This window comes from Lepidothrix coronata, unplaced genomic scaffold (genome assembly GCF_001604755.1).
Source record: "Lepidothrix coronata isolate B3197 unplaced genomic scaffold, Lepidothrix_coronata-1.0 Scaffold30, whole genome shotgun sequence".
NCBI lineage: Eukaryota > Metazoa > Chordata > Aves > Passeriformes > Pipridae > Lepidothrix > Lepidothrix coronata.
The window spans coordinates 2,766,016-2,789,068 of NW_016690210.1; the positions used below are offsets into that span (position 1 = coordinate 2,766,016).

Consider the following 23,053-nt stretch of genomic DNA (forward strand, 5'->3'; position numbering starts at 1 on the left):
TATACCCCTGTCTGCAAGCCAGAGAATGTTGATCTCTGCTTTTATGTCTTGGTAACAGTGAGATCTGGAGAGTTCTGTACTTCCTGTCCTTACTGATAATGGTAATGGAACGTGAATATGTTTTGTTGATCTTTTTTTTTTCTTTTGTCTGCCCTAACACTCAGAATTTGAGAAAATCATGTCTCTGTTTTGAGTATTTAAATCTTGACTTCCTTTTATATCTGATTACCTTGAAGATGGAGCTAAAAGCATGAACAAATACTCTCAACTATTTGGGTCTGGAGAGTGAAATTGCCTGTTCTGAACTGTAGAACACCATAAACAGTTTCTACAATACAGGATAAAATGACCTTTTGAAATCTGTTAAATTATTTTATTTTATTTTGAATATCTTTTTACCTGCTAAATGGAAATAGTTGTCTGGGTATTAATAAGGGCAGATGATTCTCAGTCTTAGGCTAGTTCTCAGTAATTCTCCAAAGAAAATCTTAAGTCTACATTTTTATCTCTTTCTTAATTGTAAAATAAAACATGGGAAAATGACTTAGGTCAGCTCAGACTATAATTTCTTTGATATTTACGGATAGTCTTGAACTGCACTATCCAGCCAAGAGATTATAATTTACTTTCATATGCTGAGAGCAAAACCAGTATCAGTAGATTTTTGCTAATTATCTGCTGCCTTCACAAAAAAGTTCTAAGATTTTTTTAAATTTATTTTGTTGAACAGAGTAGTAAAATGGATTAAGTATTTTGCAGAAAGTTAAAGTGTATCTCTTAAACAAAATGATTACTTTTTCTGTTTTTCAAACCCAGCTTCTATTGTGTTAATAACATGAGTCAGAAGAAGGATGAATCAATCAAAAGTCTTTTCAGAGTAACAATAAGAAATGCTCCTACTGGGTAGCCCTTATTTTTGTTACAGATCAAAGGCTGAAAAAGCCTAACCTTAAACAAAAAGTAAATACAAAGATAAAAGAATGTATTTTCTCTTTGTAATAGCCAAAGATTGTCCTAAATTACATATCTGAAACAGGAATTATTGCTCTAAAATCGAACTTCAAATGAGGCTTGCAGAAGCACGGTTTTTTTCCTTACCTTTGTTTTTGTTCTTTTAGGAAAGGTAAATAAGGGGTGGATGAATTAAAAAAAACCAAAACAAAACAAACCCCACCCAAACAAAAGCATTAAAAAAAAAATCAGGACCCCTCTGGGAAGGTTTATTCATAGCTGTATAAACAGCATTTACTTATTATGTGGATGTCAGTACATGTAGCTCCAAAACAAATACCAGTGAATACCTTGCTCAAGGTGAAGTCCCAAAAAAGACTTGTAATCCAGAAGGTCCTAACAAGGTGGTTCTCCACCTGGTAGTCTGGATTTCTAGGGAAAGGCTTTACCAGAACTTTCCAGAAGTGTTTGTCCAGATTAACCCACCTATGAAGGAAGGATGGCTCTGGCTGTCTGCGAGCTCAGGTGAGAACTTTGAACTTCTCTGAGAAGATTGGAGGAGATGGACTTTCCACCTGCATGGGAAGCTGGAAGCCAAGGGAAGTGGGATAGGACTGAGGACAAGAAAGTAGATTATTCCTCAAAAGACAATTAAAAAAAAAAAGAGAAAGGGGGTGTGTGTTGCTTTCAGCCCTTAATATTGCTTGGAGACAGACGAGACTGAGGCTTCTGAGGTCTCACTTTTATGTAATAGCAGGAGTTTATGTTTGTGCAGAACTCTAAACTAAAAGAGGCCTCAAATTTCTCTTCGAACTTTTAATGGAATCTTTTCAGCTACTAATGCAAAATAATCAGTTTGAAAAATTAGAGTAATTTCAACCTGCCTAAAAGACGTGCAGCTGGGACTGCAGATGTGCTGTGGACTCTGAATGACTGAGCAGAGTCTCTAATAAACAGAGAGCCAGACTGACTGAACCATCCTCATCCAAGGTCAAGTCTGAGTGTGTGACTGTAGGATTCATAACTGTTCCTTCAAGTCACTTAGTAGTGGCAACTTGTTAAATAAACCTTTGTCATGAAAATACAAAAAATGCAGTCATGAAAATACAGAAATGCTGATTGTATAGTCCAGTTGAAGAGCTGCAAAAAGCATCTTAAGATGCATTAAAAGTTACTTTGCTGTGTGTGTATGGGGCCAGTTGACCAGTTGGCATTTTGGGCTTTTTAAAAAGGTGATGATAAATGTTTACAGTGGTTGATGATTATGATCATTTGCTAGCTTTTTCATAGTACATTGTGAAAATTTGAGCTGTACGGGTGCATATGGTGCTACTTGACATGATAGTTACACTGGAGAGTGTGTAGTGACATGTAGTGAACACAGAGTAGTGCTTTTTTTTTTTTACATAAATGTAGTCTTTTTGTCTACCATAACACAGCAAAGTGAAAAGATTAAGGAGTATTCCATTTGGTGTCTACAGGTATGTGCAAATATTTGATTTCAGAGCAAGCAAAAATGCTTTACCCTGATTCACCCACTGTCTTTGGGGGAAAAAAATGAGTTGTCAAGAAATTGCAAATCTTATTAAAAGACTGGAAAACCTTGCCTAAAGCTGGATTTGCACTGTTTGTGTGGAGAATATAATGTACTCAGAGACTCAGTAGCAAGTGTTTACTTGCTTAAGGCATTTTCATATTAGGAATGGCCTTATTTTCTATCTTTAAGTCTTAGATTTTTTTTTTTTTAATTCTTGAAGTAGTTATGTCTTATTTCTGCTCCAGATTAGATATTCTCCAGTTAGGAGAATAATTTTTTTGTCTATTAGCAAACAAGGAGAGATAAAAGAGACAATAGGGATCAGATTTTTGGGGGGAAAAAAGCTTCAAGTGAATTTCATATTAAAATGTACTAAAATGTATTAAAAACAAAAGCATAATTTGAAATAATAAAATGTGTCTTTAATTACATATATGAGGATTGTGCAAAGGTACACCTGAGAAAAACAGGGGACAGACAAAGCTACTGATAGTTCTCTAAAATCTCCCTTTAAGTCAAATGTTGTTTTTTACTTTTCACTTTTTCTGTTTATATCCAGAAAATGATGGTCACCCTTCCTTGAAAAGCATATTTAGTCATTTTAGATAAGGGATACAGCATTATCCATGGCTGACTGAACACATACCAGGCAGGTATTTTTAGCCTCTTTAGGCTGAAAAGATGCAAGTAGAAGTTCCACTTCAGTTGCTTGTGTTGTATGGAAAACAGGCTGGAGTTGGTGAAGCAAATCAATGTGAGGAGCTGGACATTAGTCCTGGAACATAAAATGTCCATTCTTCTGAAATTACTATATGTGATAGAGTGTGCAGCTCCATAGTAATATATACAGAGGAGAAAAAATGATGAGCATAATGGTTGAAACATGCCAAGGAGGTCTGTGTTGATAGATAATATGAGCCCCAGCAGAAGCCAGGCTAGTTCATCATGTTGTGCTGTAGCTAAAAAAATATTACTGGGCTGAACTACCTGAAATTTTTTCAAGCCTTTGTTGAGAACTCGAATTTTTTGGTACTAATTCATCCATGACACCTCTGAGCTCCAGTTCCCTTAACATCTGGAACAATTATCCATAGAACAGGTGAGAGAACTGTGATACCAAAACCTTTTAGGTGGTTCATTTAAAAACAAAACAAACCTCGCTTCACCCTCTGTCATCCTTTGTAAATTCTGAGCATATGGGACTAGTTTGGGCCGAGTAGAAATCCTTCCATGGTGATTTAACTGGGCTGTCTTGGGAATGCAGAGCACCTCTCGCCAGCTGGATGTGTGGGATCGAGGGGTGCTGGAGCGCACACTGGAAAATGGAAAGTCTCTCCCCTGTGGCAGAGCAAAAGCTGGAGAGAGCTGCTTTCTGATCTGTGGATGCAGTGGTTCCCAAAACCAGCAGTAAGTGGTTTTCCTGACCTGAAGAACCTTTCCAGTCTGATCACAACTGTTCCAGTTCTCCCCACTGAGGGGTCCAGTCACGTTTTACCTCCCAGGAGAGGATGTGTGTGTAAATGTCAAGCAAGGATGACACAGCTCTCAATGACATTAATGAGTTGAAGGGAGCAATCCATGACAAGTCTTCAAGAACAGCATTCATTGGGTCATCTTACTGGAAACTGCCAAGGAAGTGAAGTTCTGGTCTGTCCCACAATGTTGGAATACAGCAACATTTTTTCTCTTGCCAGGTTGACAGCCAGTAAAACCAAATGTGTTATCTTTCAGACTCCCCTTAATAGTTCTCTGCTTTGTTAACACTAAATTACTTGATATCTTCCTGAATTCTACCATGTTTCATCATATCTGCTATACATAGTAATTCTGTCCCCATCTTCTCTAAGCAAAAAGAAGTTATAACAGAAAAAAAAATGTTGGCTAAATTCTCAAAATTTGATACTGTTTTTGAAGAATTACATACCAGAGCTTCTGGTCATGAATTTAGTAAAGTTGAGCCTAAATCTAATCAATTTAAATATACATATTTTTTATAAATCTGTTTGTGGTATTTGCTTTGGGTGATGAGTACTACTGAGCAAGGTTAGGCTGCTGGAAAACTCATTCTTCCATCCACCTAGCTCTTCACTGTGGTTATTTTCACTTTTTTGTCAGGATACAGCCCCTGTCTCACAGGACTGGGCACCACATTACGTGTGGAAACCATCATTCTAAGTAGCTAAAGATGAAAAAACAAGTTTAAAAAACAATTAAAACTGAGGCCAACAGGGACAGTATTTCCTGCAGCACAGTAGTTGTTTGTTGTTTCTGTTTGTGGACCAGCACAAGCTACAACCTGTGTCACAGCTCATTCCTTTTGTAGATAAGTACCACTTGTAGCTTTATTTTGGGGGCAGTTGTTTCTGTTCTCACTGTAGTTAATGGCAGTAACGTTGTGCCCGTACTCATTCATGCAACAACCAAAACAATGCTTGTTTAAACTTAGTTTTTGAATTTGAGAAGTTTTATATTGTCACCTGTGCTCTGGGGTGCAGTTTAACAATCTGCTGGTTTCAGTGGAGATGCCAGATTGAGAAACACTTGCTCTGTCCTTACCACTGACAGCTGGTCCTTCCACCTGCACCATTTTGTGTCCACTTCCATGCTCCAAGGAAAGTCATTTTGTGAGGCCATGTGGTAAATGGCTCTGAGAAGCATTCCAGGTTTATTAAGGACTTGACAAAGAGAGAAAAGGAGAAAATGTGTGTTTATTTTGGGAGCCAGTTTCCTCACCCAGTTCCCTAATACAGCCCCCCACACAGCTCTTTTGGCATGACTGAGGTGCCAGAGCAGGAGCAAGCCTCAGGCTCCTGCACCTGGCACCTGCTGAAGAAATCATTCCTCAAAGTGTGCTGTTATCTAAGACATCTGCTTATCCTGAAGGAATTGGTGAGACATTTATGTGTTCTTTAGAAGCTTCATTCTTTCCCTGTGGTGGCCTTGGTGTGATCTTTACATAATGTGTCACCTCTTTCAGGGACCTGTTTCTGTTTTTACAAGTATCTGTTATTGTACAGTTTAACATTGGTAGCAGAGTGGAATCTATTCAATAGTCTACCTAAGAAGTCCAAATAAAGCCCATGTGCTGGATAAAACAAATCTCTCTCCTGTAGGATGACTCCACCTGAGATGTACAAAACGTTCCTGCCACATCTTGCTAATGAACTGGTGGTTAGAGGGACCTATCTAACCACAATATGAACAGCAGGACTAAAAGTAAAATAAAAATCAGAGGAAAAGAATGTGTTGTGGGATCCTGCCCCCCATTTCATTCACTAAAATAAAAGTAGATTAATTCCATGCCTGTTGGACCTATTTCTGCTATGTCTGCCTCTTCTAATCAGTGTTTGTAAACTTCCTCGTGTAGCACTGTAGGATTCCAGCTGGCAGAGTTTGCAGTGACAGTATGGTGTTTTTGTCAAATTACATCCAAGTGTAGAAGGCAAAAACATGAAGATGACGAATCTGAAATCCGCGGCGAACCTGCAGATTTTATAACTCTTCAGAAGAATTTGTGAACTGCAACTTCTCCATCTGAACTCAGTGTCTGAAGTCACTTTTGCCTGACAGCAAACGCTCTCAGGATGGGGGTGAAATGTATTTCCTAGGTGGAAGGCAGACAGACTCCCACAGCACCACCTCATTCTCCTGGTTTTATGTTTGTCCTTTAGTGGGAAGAATGAAGGGGGAAGCAGAAGCTGTTACTCCTTGTCTTTCACTTGCCTTAGTCTTTCTAAATTGGTGTCTTGCAGATCCATCATCACTTGATCCCACCCCAGATGGCAGGAATGGCCTCCTGCCCATAGGAAGGTCAACAGAGCAGCTATACCACAAATCTTTTGACTTTACAGTCAGGTCTGTCCTGAAGAAAACTGTTGTGGTGCCGGGAATAATGACGGACATTATATTCCATTGTGTCTTGCAGGCACAAGAGGCGGTTTGTTTGAGTAGCCTGTGGAAAAATGATGATGACGTAGAACAAGGAATTTCTCAGTGCTGAACAAAATGGCTTAGAGGGAATTTTGATAAACACATATATTTTATGTCATCTTCTTAGTTTGCATTAAACGGTTAGCAGTGCATACCAATCAGTCTGCCCAGGTGCAAAGTAAAACTGAGTGACATGGTGCTATGGGCTCTGAAACATTCCCGTGTCTCCACAGCTTATTTGGAAGAGCATCTCTAAGGCACTATCAGATAATCTTGAATTCGGCCTGATTACTTTTCAGATAAGTACTTAAATTGCAAGCCTTTTCAGAAAAGTCAATAAATAAACTATTTGAGAACATATTCACTGCAGTCTCAGGCTGTTCTAGTTTTTTCTGTTCAGATGGTCACGACATTACAGCCCATCTGCAAATTCTCTGTGAGTACCAATTTTGCCAGAGCACTTTGACAAAAATTGCAGTCTGCTCTGACAGAAGAGAGAGGCACTTGTTTTCTGCTTCAGTCTTTAGTATGTCCTCTATGGTGTCCAGTGCTGAAGCCAGCTTGGAAATCCTGAAAATGAGTATGGGGTTAATCAAAGATGAAAAGGGAATGTCACTCAAGAAACAGGCTTTACGCTACCTGAGGTGATCATCTTGTCCTGGTTTTGCTGATTTGGGACTAGTTGGTTTGGGGCCTGAGAACTGGCCCTGGAGGAACAAAGAAGCATCAAAGCAGTGTGGCTGCAGCATGTATGAAACACCCCAGTCTCCTCCCCACTTGGCTTCTTCTCATGTAAAATCATAGAATATCCTGAGTTGGAAGCATCGTCAAAGTCCAACTCCTGGCCCTGCACAGGACATCCCAAGAATCCCACCATGTGCCTGAGAGTATTGTCCAAACGCTTCTTGAACTCTGTCAGGCCTGGGGCTGGGACCACTTCCCTGGGGAGCCTGTTCCAGTGCCCAGTCACCCTCTGGGTGAAGAACCTTTCTGTAATATCCAACCTAAACCCCCCTGAGGCAACTTCAGGCTATTCCCTTGTGTCCTGTCCCTGGTCCTCACAGAGCAGAGCTCAGTGCCTGCCCCTCCTCTTCCCCTCCCGAGGAAGGTGTAACTGCAGCAAGGTCTCCCCTCAGTCTCCTCAAGGCTGAACAACCCCAGTTTCCTCAGCTAGACCTCACAGGCTTCCCCTCCAGACCCTTCACCATCCTCATAGCCCTCCTTTTGACGCTCTCTAATAGCTTAATATCCTTCTTACACTGTGGTGCCCTTTTCTCAAGGTCATCTGGTGTATGATTTTATTGTATGCTTTGTAATTGTCTATTTCTAACCTCAGAATTTGAAGTGGTCTGTTTGGTACCTGACTCTGGATTAATGAATCACCAACAGTATGTCCAGCATCCCCGTTCCTAGTTTATTTGCTCCAGTATTTTTATCCTGGCACAATATCCCCAATATCTTAATGATTTTTCTTTGCAGTGCCTTGTCAAATGCTGCACTAAGATACAGCTGTATTATGTATACTGAGTTCTCTTTAGCTACTTGGTATGGTTTATTAAAAGCTCAGAAAGAGAAAAAAGAGATTGGGTTAGTCAATAGCAGTTTCAGTTCAGTTTATCAACCCACGCCAGCAATTATGCCTGCTTCACTAATTGTCAGGACATGCCTTTTCTTTTTCCCAAGTTCCTTTTTCTCAAATTGAATTTGTGTTCTAATTTTCTGCACCCAGTACAATGTATGTTTTTCAGTTCAGCAGCAAATGGAAGGAGTTGCAATTAAAGTGAAAGAGCTGGCACATGGAGAGAAGTGCAAGCTGCAACTGGGAAATTTTTCTCCCGTTCCAAATTAGTTTGATTAGAGAAATTCAGCCTTTTGAAATATGTTTCTTTGTCGTGTCCAGAGGAATACAGTGGAGCAGTGGTGTTCACTGGAACTACAGTGATGAGATAAAGTTCCAAATTGTAGTACATTAATGCAAACAGCTTGTAATACAATGGATACATAGAGTGTTTCATGGCCTGACATGGAGACTTCCTTATTGGAAAGTATTGCTGCTATTACCTAGCAAAAAAAACCCCCAAACCTCAATTACCTCGTTTGACAGGGTAATTTTAACAGTGGCAGTAAAGTTAATTCTGTTAATTACTTTCAATTAAGCTTGGGTTTAATATATATATATATAAAATTGGAAGGAATAGAATGAGTTTGATTTATATGATACAGTTATTTTTTTAGACAAATACAGGAATTCCAGCTTATTCAGTTTGTGAATTGTATACACGCTCAGAGTCAGCAATTTTGGGTCTTACCACAAGATTTCTTGAAAATGCCTCATAAATTGTGTCTGATTTATTATCTGTAACCCCTTTGGTTTATATATGTCTTTGTGCTATAAAAATTTGTACTCTGACTGAGGCATCTGTCAGTGTTACGTTGCTATAAGAGTAATTTTCTAGTTGATGTAGGGCCTACCATATGTGTGTCCTGTTAACAGCAATAAAGCCAGCTGTGATCTAAATGTGGATGAGGAGGGAGGTCCTCTGAAGAAAATACAGGATCATGTAGTGGGGCTCTTCAAGCCTTCGACTGGTTTTGTGTTGCCATCACAACCTCTCAGATAAGGCCCTCTGGAGTTGACCAGATGTGCCTTTGCAGCCCTGAGCCAGCCTGTTTTGCTTTCAGTACAGACATTGTGGTCCTGGTGAGCTGCTGGTTGATATTTTTAGATGCTTTCCCCTTGCATGGGGCACCAATCCCTCTCTGTTAGTTTGCTGTCTACTATTAACTTCTTTTTTTTCCCCAGATGTGTTTATTCAAGTGCCTTATGCCAGTGCACCTTGTTGCTGAATTTGCTTATGTTAACTGTATTTGTGGAGGCAGAGGAATAAGACTCCTATTAAGCAATTATGAAGTATTCATTAATTAAAATTGACAATCATAGGATATTTGTTGGGATAAACCTCACATAAAAAAATGGTGTGAGGGGATATATTTGTATTTTTTGTGTATATATTTGAGATGCAGGGTTTGCTCTTAAGTACTCATTTATTTTTCAAAATGCTGCTGTGTGCTTTAAGTGACACAAATCAAAGCACTTCCTCACTGCTTGGAAAATTTGAGTGACTCTCAAAACTGAGGACTTTTTTTTCTTTCTGTAGAGCCTTGTGGCTTGTCATGTGCTGCCGTATTTGAAAATTAAACACAACTTCACAAGATGATTAAGGGACTGGAGCACCTCTCTTGTGAGGAAAGGCTGAGGGAGCTGGGGCTGTTCAGCCTCCAGAGCAGACACTGAGAGGGGACCTCCCCCAGGTCTGGAGGGTCTGCAGAGAGGGGGCAGAGGATGGACCAGGCTCTGCTTGGGGGGGCCCAGCAATGGCACAAGAGGAAGGGGCAGGAACTGATGCCCAGGAATTTCCACCTGGACATGAGGAAGAACTTCTTTGCTGTGCAGTGACCGAGCACTGAAGAGATTGTCCAGAGAAGGTGTGGAGTCTCCCTCACTGGAGATATTCCAGAACCCTCTGGACACAATCCTGTACCATGTGCTCTGGGATGACCCTGCATGAGTAGGGAGGTGGGACCAGATGACCCACTGTGGTCCCTTTCAATCTGACCCACTCTGTGATCCTTGTGCTTTAGAACTTTCATATCTTGATCACGAGTGCAGCTCTGTGAGAAATCTTTCCGTAGCAAAACTGCTTGTTTTTACCAGGAGAATGAAATGCATACACTGAAAGGTTTGAGGGTAGTATACTCTTTTAGAACTGGTTTAAAACAACATCCTAATATCTGTCATGGTTCTTTGCTGCTCATGTTCTCCTGAAGGACGTATTTGTCTGTAGAGGGATTCACTCTAGACTTCAGTGAGAGATTTCAGTGGAGTGTACGTCAGCACCTGAGCAAGTTGCAATAAAGATAAGCCTGACTATCACTTCTAATCTGCCTGGATTTCCTGACTTCATGAACCATTCCTATGCATAACAGTTTAGTAACGGAGAAGGAAAGCAGCTGAAATTAATGGTTGTTTCTGAAAATATATTTGCATGTTGATCTTGCCCAATAAAGGAAAACAAATCAGTAGCACAGTTGAGTTTACATACCTGAATCCTTGTTTTGGATTCTGCACAGAATTCACTGTGTTGACTTTTTAAGGTCTGTCTGGGTGGTTTTGATTCACTTGTTTAGTGTGTGTTAACCTTCTTGGTTTTTTAAATATTTACTGCTACTTTGCTCTAACTCATCAGTCTGTTACCATCTGTTGGCACAAAGGACAGGACATGGTTCATTCATGGTTCCACATTCATCCTGGCTTGGATGGTTCATATTTGAATCTGAATTAGAAACAAGTCATCCTTTTTCCATAAAAGTTTTACTTACAAAGTGAGTATCTTGCTACAAAGCAGAAGAAATATGAAAAAGTGTTATATACAAGGCTGCATTTATTTCGGGAAGAGTGAGATGCATGACGGTCAAATCCTCCTTCCAGAAGTGGAATCTCAAAAGTTTTCTTCTCCTGGTTAGCAGAATCTTGTTCCTTCTTAGCCAGTGCCCTTTTCTTGTCAAACTGCTTTTCCCTTGGATATAAATCTACCTTTTAGACATGCAAACAAGCAAACCATATAGCAAGATTTTTACCTGTGGGACATTTGTAGCTCAGATCTGAATGTGAAGTTCTAATTATGCATACAAGAAAGAAAGTACCTTGTGTTCACAATAAAAGAATTTATATGAAAGACTGGCTGAGCTTGATTTCCAGCTTCAGCCTCTGATACTTTCCATGGATTTGTGATCTACTTTGTGGACTCAGCTGAGAAAATTGTTTTTGATGTGTTCTGGTATGGTGAAGCTAACATTTTCTAAAATTAAGAACTTAGAAGGAACTGGAGGGTTTGGATGGAGGTCTTGGCTTTATTCCATGAAATATAGATAGCAACCTGTGAACATGTATCAGGAACATAAATACTATGGAAGAAACATGTATATAGTTTACACAGTCTGGTTTTATACAACCTTTTTGTTTCCTTTTCTTACATTGACTTTTTTTTCCACTCTGCCTTTTACTTATTCCAGATTTTTCCTCTAACCTAAGCTGCAGTACTGCTTTGTGGTTTTAGTTTCAAACCTTAAAATGAAAATGCTGCTAGAGGCACAAAGCCAGTGCCCAAAGAGGGCAATATGTACTGGCCATGTTGTAGAATAGAGAGGTGTTTTTAATTGAATTTCATTCTTGCAGAACTAGGCCATTGTTCTCTAAGGTTACCTAAATTAAATACAAATTAAAACATTCCGTTTAAATCGGTCCACTGGTCATTTAACAGCAAAGGACTTATTATCTTTACTGTCAAAGCTGGCATAGTTAATAGTGTAAACATACCCTACCACCGGGATTTAACCTTAGAACCACAACTTTAGGGTGGCACAGGTGGTGATATTTTGTGTGATTTTACACGTGGAAATCTACAGTGGGTAAAGTTGAGCTTTATGTATGTCATGGTATCACTGATGATGGGGTGACCCAGGCTGGAAGGGACCTCCTGAAGTCCCAGTCCAGCTTTTGGCTCAAAGATTGGGCAGCACTAAGTTCAGCCCAGGCTGCTCAGGGCTTTGTCCTCACGGGTCTTGAAAACCTCCAAGGACAGTAATTCCACAGCATCTCTCTCAGCCCCCTCTAAACCTCTTTTCTCTACATATGTACAGATAATGCAATGGCAGCTGGGATTTTTGTTTGTTTCTAATGTTTAGTACCCAGGAAACCAATAAAAGTTCAGTTCAAAAATTCATGTAATCACAGTGACAGTTTTTCTCACCCACTTAGGAGATATAAGATACTTATTTGGTTATTTTTCTAAAAAAAACCCCAAACACCTTTCCCCCCTTTGACACCTCCCTAAACTGCATCCAAGCAAGGAAAAAGAATTTCTTGAGTACTATAAAGTGTGTGATACTTTTGAAAAGTTACCTTTTTTCCCCTGCAGGAGCATAGTAAAGCTGCAATACAAATGTTAAACAGGAGCAGTTCAATAATAGCTTTTCACATTTCTCAAAGTAAATAAAATTATTAAATGAGAATTTATATTAATATTTACCCTAAGGCAGCGCTAATCTTTGAAGTGAACAGTTTTCTGTCTCAAGTGGTGTTAACAATCAGATACCAAATAGTATTAGGAGGTACAAATGAGTACTTTTATTTATCTCGAGACCATTGGTACATAATGTAGATTAGACAAATATAAACATAAAGCTTAGCAATCATTAAAACTGGATTTGAGATGTTGCACTTGCTTCAAAGTCTCCCTGTTCATTTCTCTATTGCTTAGGTACTGGTTTGTTTCAGTGTTTGTATATTGAAATGTTTTCTGGAAGGAAGAGAGGCTGTAAATTTTAAACAAAGCTCTAATTAGTGTGGTAACACAGTGGCAGAGTCCAAAGAGTTGCATTATTAGAGGTGAACCCTAACTGAGATCATGCTATTTATGTAACTTGCCCAACTTAAGACATTTTCTGTCTGTCTGGATCATTAGGTTGTTCTTCTAGTAAAACAACTGGTATCACATGTAAAATTTGAATCCTGAAGGGGACCCATTTCTTGGCTTTTTATTTGTGGCTTAAGTTAAATTCTTCTGTCCTTTTAAATAAAACTGGTTGGTCCTGTTTTCAAAAAAGAGCTGACACCTTTAGAGGTTGTCAACGTATTCTGAAGTCTCTTCCTTTCTGTTGTGTTGATTTTTCCCTTGAACATTTGCTAGTTTGGAGAGGTGCATTCAGATAATTCTCTAGACCAGGTGCCTGCCCAGGTGATGCACCTTCTCTTTACAAGGCTGGGATAGCACTGTCTGCACTGTGGGAAGAACTGGATGATGTTTGTCCCTTTCCTTCAGTTATTTGTGATGAAGAGCTCAGCCCAACTTCATTTCAAACATAATGTTGGCACGTGTGCTTCATGCTGGCTGTTTCTTCTAATGCATTCTGCTCTGGTGTGTGTATTTTGATTTAATCTGGCAAATATTTTTCTGAAATGTGTCATTCACATCTGCCAGCCATGCCTTCCAAATACAGGACTCCTCCAGTTTTGATGGTTAGTGATTTAATTTTAGAAGTTTAACAGTTTTGCCTCCTTGCTTGAAGGTACTTAAAAAATACATTAAATTTGCCCGTTTTCCTCTGAGATTTCAGTTGCAGTAAATGTCACTGTATGATGTGATATAGGCAATTTTAATTTGTGTCTTAAGAAGAACAGTGTTTGACACGTACTTAGGCTGGAGGCTGAGAGATTTGGGACGAACTTAGTCATCTTTTTCCTTTGGAGAGCTCTTATCATCCTTACCCAAACTGGTGATGGCTTTAGATTTGCCCAAGATTTGCAGTTCTGTGGGCTAATGATGCTTACACAGAATGACAGCAGAGGGAGAGCGTGGAAACCTGGAACTGTTCTGTGCTGGAGGGCCTGTAGGAGACCAGATGATCCAAATCAGGGGATGGTCGTAACGTAGGTGATGTGCATCCCTGGCAGCTGGAGCCCTTGGACACTTGCAGAGTGTCTGATGTCACCTACATTTCTAAAACCAGAGGCAGGAATATCCCCACAGGACACTTGCTGTAGGGAGCAGGGGAAGTAGCACGGGTGTGGACTATTTCAAGATGGTATAGAGAAGCAATAAATTAAGTATTACTGTGCATTTCTTAGTAAGCTCAGTCTTGACACTGATCAAATATGCTCTGAAGGCACTTCTGCTATAAGCAAAATAAGCAAAATCCAAGTGGGATGAATTTCTCAGTTTATTTACACAGAAGTACAAGGAACACAAGCAAGAAACTTAATATATATTGACTTTAGTCCTCTTTTGAATTTTTACTTTCTAGTAATTTTCCAAAGAAAAGGTGGATTTTTACTGGCTTATGACATTAGAAAAAAATGCTGATATTCAACCAAAGGCATATTTTTTGTGACATATGTTCTTTTGTGTGGAAATATGAGAGGCTGACTTTTTTTTTTAGTATTTTAGGTTTATCTGATTCAATACATTTACTCTATCTTAGTTTTCTAGTATGGTTTATCTGATTCAACACATTTACTCTGTCTCAGTTGTCTAAGTCTGTACATAAGAAACCACATGTATTTCTAATTAGGTAGTTAACTTAGAACTAAGATTTATTTAACCTCTGGTTTGAGTAGAAATTCTTAATTAATTGGAAAAAAATCCAAACCTCAAAATCACTTCTTTTAGTCAGCTCTGCCCCAGGAATTAAAAGGAGTTAAATTACATGTGTTAAAAAGGTTTAACAAGGCATCTTTTGAACACAGCTCCCCTTGTAAGTAGGGAAAGTATTCATCATCAGAAACTCTCTCTGATGTGTGCAGTCCTTTAGCTGTGCAAAGCTGACAGTTGCTAATACTGGTTTTTAAACATTGATTGAAGGAGAAAACATTTCCTTATCCACTATAAATGATCTGGTTGTTAAAATGAACTACACAAACCAAAATAAAGAGTTTTCTCTGCAGCCCCAGAAGAGGTGATTGCTGTCAAAAGCTGCTTTCAACACGTCAATATACCCCCTTTTCAGGTCTTCAACATTCTTTTTGATTATTCTACTACTTTATACTGGGCCTAGGCCTTAACATCTGTTGGTCTTCTTTCAAAGGTAGTACTAAATAGGGAGTTTAATTGTACATAGTTTTTAAATAACATTTTGTATATTTTAATCCTCTGTTTTTATAAGAATCTTTATAAAAGGCAATGCTTTGGAGTAACTGTGGCTTATTTTGAGGCTTGAATGAGGTGTGTTAGATTTTAGTCGTATGTGTTTATTCAAGAAAAAAACTTCAGAGCAAATTAGAAACTGTGACAGAGTAAACTAACACCAGTGATTGTTCTGGAGACCTTTAAAGGCTTTTTAGCCTGTCTTGCACCGGTGAAAAAAAAGTGAGAATATCCAGCTCCCTTGCAGAATTTGAGTTGTCTGTGGCTTTTCATCAACTATTCAAAGCATTTTCTTTAGTACCAAGTGCACAGCTAAGCTAACCTGGCACCTGGCTGTCTGCAGGAGAGGTGGCCTCACTTGTATTTTCCCTTATGCTGGTTAAAGCAGATTAACTGGCCAAAACAAACCAAAAATCCCTAATCCTACAGAAAAGCTTGTTTAGAAATCAAATGATAGCTAGTGCTGGTGGAGAGAATAGAGGAGGACTGCTCTGGGACAGTGCTTACCTGTGTTGTAGAACTGCCCTCCCTTCAGCAGCTGTGCCTGCTCTCCTTCCCTAAAGCCCTGTGTGAACCTGATTAGTTAGTAAATCACAGTGAGCGTGTTCTGTGGTGTCAGGTATTAAATAGTGTGAGAGACGTGATCTGAAATGGATTAATTCACAATTGTTGCCAAGACATTTGAAGGAAGTAAGAACTACTTAGGTCTGTTCATTGCAGGGAGGGGAATTGAATACGGGGTGACAGTCTGGTTAGAGGTCATATTATCATTTATTTCTTTGAAGAGCATGTGCAGACATCAAGGTTAAGGTCATTACAGTGTGGTCATGTTCTCACCCCTTTTAATTCCTGGGCCTTTAAAATAAAATCCACCAAGGTAAAACAAGAACCTAGGCAAGGAGTAGAAGCTGGGGTTAACTTGAACTAGAACAGGTTGAGGCAACCCTCCATTCTGTCTGTCATTATCAAAGGATTAATTTGCTTTCTGGTGTGGAATGAACAGAAACCTTTATTAAATACTGAAATAAGAATTCTGTGAAGACCTGTGTGGACTCTGAGCTGTGAAATGATGGAAGTGTAGCACCTGCAGGGAGGAGTGACCTGTCGCAGCACATACATCCTTCTTGTAGCAGCACAAGGATTGGAATAAGGGGCTTATCACGGAGAAGGTACATGCACAGGGAAAGCCTGACGTCTGGCACATACACCCAGAGGTTTTTAATGTGTGTGAAGGGGTTGCCTTCATGCTGAAAAGGGAGAGTCGTGAGTCTCAGTGAAAAAAACGTGACTGAAAAAGCTTTGTTTCTTCACTCACCCCTCCCAGCAAATTGCCTGAAAGAGGATCATACACAGTGGTGCATCATTCCTTTTATCTCCCAGTATGACTCACTGAGCCATACATAGCAGCTCGTCTTTTGAAGAGATTTCTTACTCAGAGAAAGCTGGATGTGGAAACAAATACTCAGCGTCAGACTGTTAATGTCACTTTTGCATTAGAATTCCTTCCATGAGAGATAAAAATGGCTTGGCCAGCAATGCCTGTATTAAGCAGGTATTGGGAGGTTAAAAATCCTCATTAGTTTTCTCCTGATTCAATGCTGTTACTTTTATAATATTCATATATTTTTGGGCAACAGGAATGTTTGTTGATTGCATTAGCAAATTCTTGGATATTTTAATATTTGAATTGCTGGTAATGCAAGGTACCAGGTGGCTTTTGGAACATGCTTTAGGCCTTTTTTACTCTGTGTTTTCAAGAGCTTTCTCCCTTTTCTGCCCAACCATGCCCCAAATAAATTCTCTGGCATTTCTTTCTATTCATTTTTAGCTGTTAAGAAACTGATTGTGACATCCAAGTATGGCTTGTAACATTGATTCCCTTTAACATTCTTCTGTCCTCCTTTTATAAACATTTGCTTTCTGGAATACCAACAGCATCCTCCCTCCATATTTTGCATTAATTTAGTACCTGAGAGATATTTTCTTGCCAAGAAAGGTTCTCTTCAGGGTTTCAGTGATTGCTGCTGGACCAGCCCATCCATCCTTATCCCCAGATGAACTCCAGCCTGAGGATCCAGAGCTCTGTTTTCCTGGTGCTGTTGCCAGCAGCACTTTTGTTCCGTGTTGGTTGCTGTAGTAAAGCACTTTGCTGTTTGTTTATGTGGCATGTTTGTTGACTCAGCTTTCAAGATTTTTAAATATGCACTGGAAACTGAGAGTACTTCCTTGTGTTTTGTGACACTGGTAACGTATTAATGAAGCTCTGTTAGTAAAAGAAATATCCCTGTGTTCTATTACAGGTTTTGGGATTTGAAGTTGATACGGTGAACTCTGTCCAGTTTTCAAACCACACAGGTAAAATTTTACAGATACTACTCCACAGTCACTCAGCTCTGCTCAACACGTGGCTCACCTCATCCCATGGCAGTGGAGAGGAGATTGGCCTTTTGTTTTCACTCACATTTTCATGATATAGGACGAAAATGTAATTTTCATGTTTTGAAAGTCTCTCTGAAGTCTGGATTTGGGAGTAGGGCATGATATGAGGTGGTAATGTCCTGATCTGCCCTTCAGAGTGTGAGTTTCTCTTTGTTAGGCAGTAATCTAATTAACTCAGACAGTGAAACAACACAAATAAGGCCATTTACACAGCCAGGCCTGCGAATGGGGGAGTCTTCAGAATGGTTTTCTGTGCATTATGGCCCTATGACAGTCATAATCACATTACCAACCCAAACATCAGAGAATACTGAGGTAGACTCAATGTTTCCTATCTTTGTGTGCCTACCCAGATGGCTAGCAAGTATCCTAAAATTTGGAGGGAGGAAGGGTGTTACTGCATTTGGGTGTATTTTTATTTTATTTTATTTATATGATGCACTCACATAATACTTTCAGACTTATTAATATTCAGAGTGCTAGAGAACTTTTATCTTTTTAAAGAAAGATGAAATTTATGTTTATTTTAGCAATACCTTTCACCCAGAAAGGAGCTCCAAGTGACTTGCTGTTTCTGGATCAAAAGAGACACATTTACTGTCTTGGTGGTGATGGGTTGTTTGAGGGGAGATCTACTCTAGATAAAGACATTCCACAGGTGTCTTAAGAAGCAAATCCAGACTTTAACATCTTGAAAAAGAGCAAAATTTGTTTCTGACACACACACACAAAAAAACCCAAAAAAACCCCAAAAACCCACCAAACAAACCAAAGAAGAAAAAAACCAAAAACAAAAACAAAACAAAATAATAATAATAAAAAAACAACAAACAAAAAACCCCAAAACAAACAAACAAAAAAACCCCAAAACCAAACCAACCAAACAAAAAAACCCCCCACAAATGTTGAGGTACTTTCCTAGTATCTCACAGGAACAGCTGTGTTAATAAACTGCTCATTTTTGGAACAGAGAGCAGACAAGGAGGCCTCTGTCTTCTCTCACTGTGTTGAGCTCCATGCAGCTTTCAAGAGATTATAAGATGCCTATCATGGAAGGAATGTAGTGTCAGCCTGGGAAGAAGAAATTAATGTTTCAAAAGTAGCTTGAAAGCCATCTCTGCTTGTTAAGGAAAGGCACAAAAGAGGTAATAATTAAACAAGGGGGTGGGTGCCTTTTCTGGCTCAGTCAAAAAGCTGCTTATTTTGCTCGTACCCTTTGGCACAGTACAAAGGTTCTGTCATGTTTTCCAGAGGTACTTAGGTGTAACTTCCATTTCTTTAATGTGTTTAGTTTTGGAGTTTGGGATTTTCTGTTGTTTGGTTTTGGTAGCTGGGTAAAACTCCTGTGATCTTCCAGAAATTAAGCAATTTTTTCATGTTAAATAACTTGGCTCTTAAGGTGCATGTTTTGAGCACATGTTGTTTGTTGGCTTTCAGTTTCAAGATTAAATCAGCTTTACAGGGCATTAAAAGAGCTTAGAAGAAGTTTTACTGACCATGAACTGAATGTGTCTGAAGGTAGGAAAATTACATTACCAATAGGATGAGCAGGTTCTTAAAACAGAAAAGAAAGAAACAACTGGAGAAAGGTTACTAGTCTTTCATTCAAGGTTTGGCAGACAGTGGAGATAGTAGAAGGGTAGTAGATAGTAGTGGATAGTAGAAGGGTCTTCCCCCAAAAGAAGACCTAAATGAACATCCCAAACCCAAAAATGTCTCAAAGGTCACAAGTCTGTAAAATATAAACACCAGTAACTACTCCTGGTGTTTAGCAGTGACATTATTTCTTTTTTTTTTTTTCCTGTAATCTTGATTGTCTTAGAAAATGCGTTTAAAAAAAAAATCCCAAAGGTTGCCACACAATCTCATGGCTTTGGGAAGCAGAACTTGAGTCTGGAGCAGTGCTGCAGTACACGAGCATTGTGTACTGGATGAATGGGTGAAGGAAACTTGATTTTTCCTATAAAAACAAAATCTTATGAGAACCCTTTCAGGCATCCTCATTAAAGCTGAAGGACAAATTCCTCCTTCAAAATCTAGCCGTGAACTGTAGTTTCTGAAAGAATGCCACATACCAGAGGAGCACAGGTAGAAAAGTCTGTGAGGTTTTGGACATGATGTCCTTTCTTTCCTTCCTTCCCTGTTTTTAAACTTGGTCCTGGCAGCAAAAGATAAAATGCAGAGAGAATTTATGACTAACAGACTTTCTTGGGTGAATCATTATTGCTCTTTTTTTGCCCTGTCTTTAAATTAGTAAGCTACCACGGGCAACTTTCTGCTGACTCCTGCTCAGAAAATTCAGCTTTCTTTAGTCTCTGATAATCCTGAAATTTGGAAAATGTGCTTTAAATCAGTCCCCCTGGGAGAACAGTTTGTCATGTTGCTTCGTGAGGATCTTTTGTGATTAGAGTGACTCACACTTGAATGGCATCGTGCTTCATGTACAAATAAAAGAAGCTGTCATGCAGCCTACAAAGACTGTGCTTTTTATTCCATTTTACTGTACTGTTTGCAGAAGCATCTCATTGTCTGATGTGTAAAAATTAAAATCTAGTGTTTTTTTTTAATTCTGTTGTTGATATTTTGGGGTGCATTTTTAATTCCTCAGGGATTTTCATTTTTGTTTTTCATTGGTAGGTTACCAGCAAGCATATAATGTGCTTACTTTGCTGTCCAAATCCTACCTTTGAAACTGCTCTGGAACAAAGAGCCCAGGGTTTTTTTTTCTGTTCCTTTTTATTTCTAAGCACTTTTGACTTCCACTTAGTGGGTGTGTAGTGGGTGGTTGGGTTGACTGGTAGGTCTAATACGTGATAAATTATAATTATGTCTTGATGTGATTCCTCATAGTCTGCCACCCATATGCAGTCACTCACACCTCTGTGTGTGCAGGGACAAAAAGAAAAGATCTCCACTCATGCCTAACACTGCTAGTATTTTACTCCCACACTGCCCAGCTGTAAAAAATCCAGTGGGGAATTTGGTACTGTATTTCTGTTTTTGTTGAAGGCCTCCTGGTAGCTAAAGATTAGTAATATGTTTAGACCAGGTTGTCTGCCAGAGTTTACATGTGAATTTTGTGACACTGCTGGAACCAGACTGCCTGTCCATCATGTGCCTTAAACACTAGATCTTTCTTCCTTTTTCCCATGTGAAATACTTGGGTAGTGAAGCCACTTGGAATAGTTTTGCAGGGAGCACCACAGGAGGAACTCAAACCTCAGAACAGAGTGTTCTGGGTTGGAAAACAAAGAAATCTGACACGCCTTGCTGTACCGAAATGGTAGCTTATTTTTTGTTTTGCTATGTTGCTTGGTTGGGGTTTTTTGTCCCTTTTGATATGCTTGGGACTTTTATTTTCTTTCTTCCTTGTTTTTGAAAGTAATTAAGAGGATTATAAATACATTCCAAAGGAGAAAAAAAGTACTAGTGGAGGAAGGCAAGACAAAAAAGTGTGTAAATTCATCTTGAGTGTAGCATTAGCTACCTCTGTGGGTTGTGGTTTTGTTATTTTTTTTTTCTTTTTCATACAGATGAACCAAGATATTTCCCTGGAGACTGATGAATACATATGTCCTTTTAGAGGGATAAGTGACATAAGTCATGATATCTTACCTGGTTTTCATTCCCTTATGTGCTAAAACCAAATAGATAATTGCAATAAAAGGTCATATCACAGATAAGCAGAAGGGGTATAAAGTCATTTGAATGCTTATGACTCTTCTGTGTGTTTAAAATTATTTACAAATTTGGGAGACTAATACAGTTAGACTGAGCCAAGTGGTCTTTTGGAGAGCTGGATCACGATTTGCAATGATCTCTCTGTTCTCTCAGTCCAGCACTGAGGGGAATTATTTGGTGGTTTTGCACATAAAACAAGGAAGACTCAGGGAAGACCCCTTTCAAGAAAGTCCCTCTTCCTGAGACTCCAACTTATCCATTCTGCAGTTAGTGAAACACTTTTTGAACATGAGTAACTGGCTTTTTCTTCTGTCCCTCTACAGAAGCTGATTTTTGGTTGTATATTCCACGAGGAGAGCAGGATAAATGCAGGGTCACGGGGTTTGCACCTTGTTCATCATGTTACATGACATTACCCTGGGGAAAGGGCTCAGGGTGATTTCCATTTTGCTACCAGTTTTGATTTTGTTTGTTTCTTCTTGCTCCAGCATAATTCAGTTCCTAGTGAAATCTCAGTTCTCTGCAGATCCAGTGAAGGCATTCACCTTTTTTTTCTGTCTGAATAGCTGGGGCTTCCCTGAGAGCTTCCCTAGGGTTTTGTTTTTCCTCTGGCTGTTGTGTGATTAGACTTTAGGTGGTATTACACTTTACCACGTTGTAAAAAGGCTCCTTTAGAACCTTTGGAAGTCATTGCTACAGAGTTCAATGTCCCTGCCCCGTGTGGGTGAGTTACCAATTCCTGAGCTAAGCTGGGCTGCTGCCCAATATTGTGTTTCCATATTTATTGCTCCTCCTCAGTGGAGGGATCAGTGTGACATGAACCCTGTGCATTGAGTATTTAAGGCAGCTTGGTACAGACAGCTTGACACAGCCAGGTGAACTCTTAGTTAAATGGTGAATTTGTAGGGATGCCTCCTGAGAGTATCTAGACTGTCTGGGCAGTCTATCATATTTATATTTATGGCCACATGTGAGGCAAAAATCTGCACTTTTGCCAGCAGATCTTGCTTCTGGGTGAAAAGTGCACCCAGTTTCATTCATGGCCACAGTGGAAGGACCTTGTGTCTCTGTACTGGCTTTGCAGTGCTACAGAGATTCAAGGAAGAGGAGAGGACAGATGATTTCTCTCTGGCACTGCAGATGTGACAGAACAAACATCTGCATATGTGTTAATTAACCAGCTACTGGGGTTAGGTGTAGTCAAGGGTTCCTCATACGCTCGGGGTGCCTGAAGAACTAGAGGTGTGCCTGGGTGTTGGCTGTTGCAGTTTTGAATATCACTGTCTTCTGCAATGAAACCACAGCCCTGACATATGGAAATCCCCCACTTTGTCCCTTTCTTCACAGGGACTTTGTGGGAGGCATTTGCCTGGGAGAGAGTGGTGGTGGCTGTTGTGAGTCAGGCCCCCAGCCAGCTGGCAGCGAGTCGTGTTTTAGAGGCTTGGCCTTTGTGAGCTGAGGAGAACAAAATGATCCATCTGCTCACCATACTGTGGGTGTATTTGCATTCATAAGAAGGAAAACTGAAAAATGTGCTTAGACTAAGCTCCAGGCACCTTTTGGCAGTTACTCTAATAACACAGTTTAGAGTGATAATCAAAACCAACAGTTTTTATCACAGAATTTCCTAACTGCAAGAGCAGAAGTTATCACACAAGGGTGGTATGGAAGAAGATACATGATTTTAACATTTCACTTTTCCTAATTCCAGTTGATAAAAAGATAAGCTTTTTAACAACCTCTGATTTTATGGAAGTTGGAAGAGTTAAACTGTGGGTGCTTCATCTAAAATCCTGGAGGAAGTTCCATTCTT

General features: G+C 39.5%; 1 protein-coding gene across 1 annotated transcript in view; it reads left to right on the forward strand.

The window, feature by feature from the left end:
- PDXK (pyridoxal (pyridoxine, vitamin B6) kinase) overlaps positions 1-23,053 on the forward strand; it is a 39,182-nt gene that overhangs the window by 3,419 nt on the left and 12,710 nt on the right. Inside the window, exon 2 of the mRNA XM_017810984.1 lies at positions 17,421-17,475. Coding sequence (XP_017666473.1) covers positions 17,421-17,475 — 55 coding nt within the window. The remainder of the gene's footprint in view (positions 1-17,420; positions 17,476-23,053) is intronic.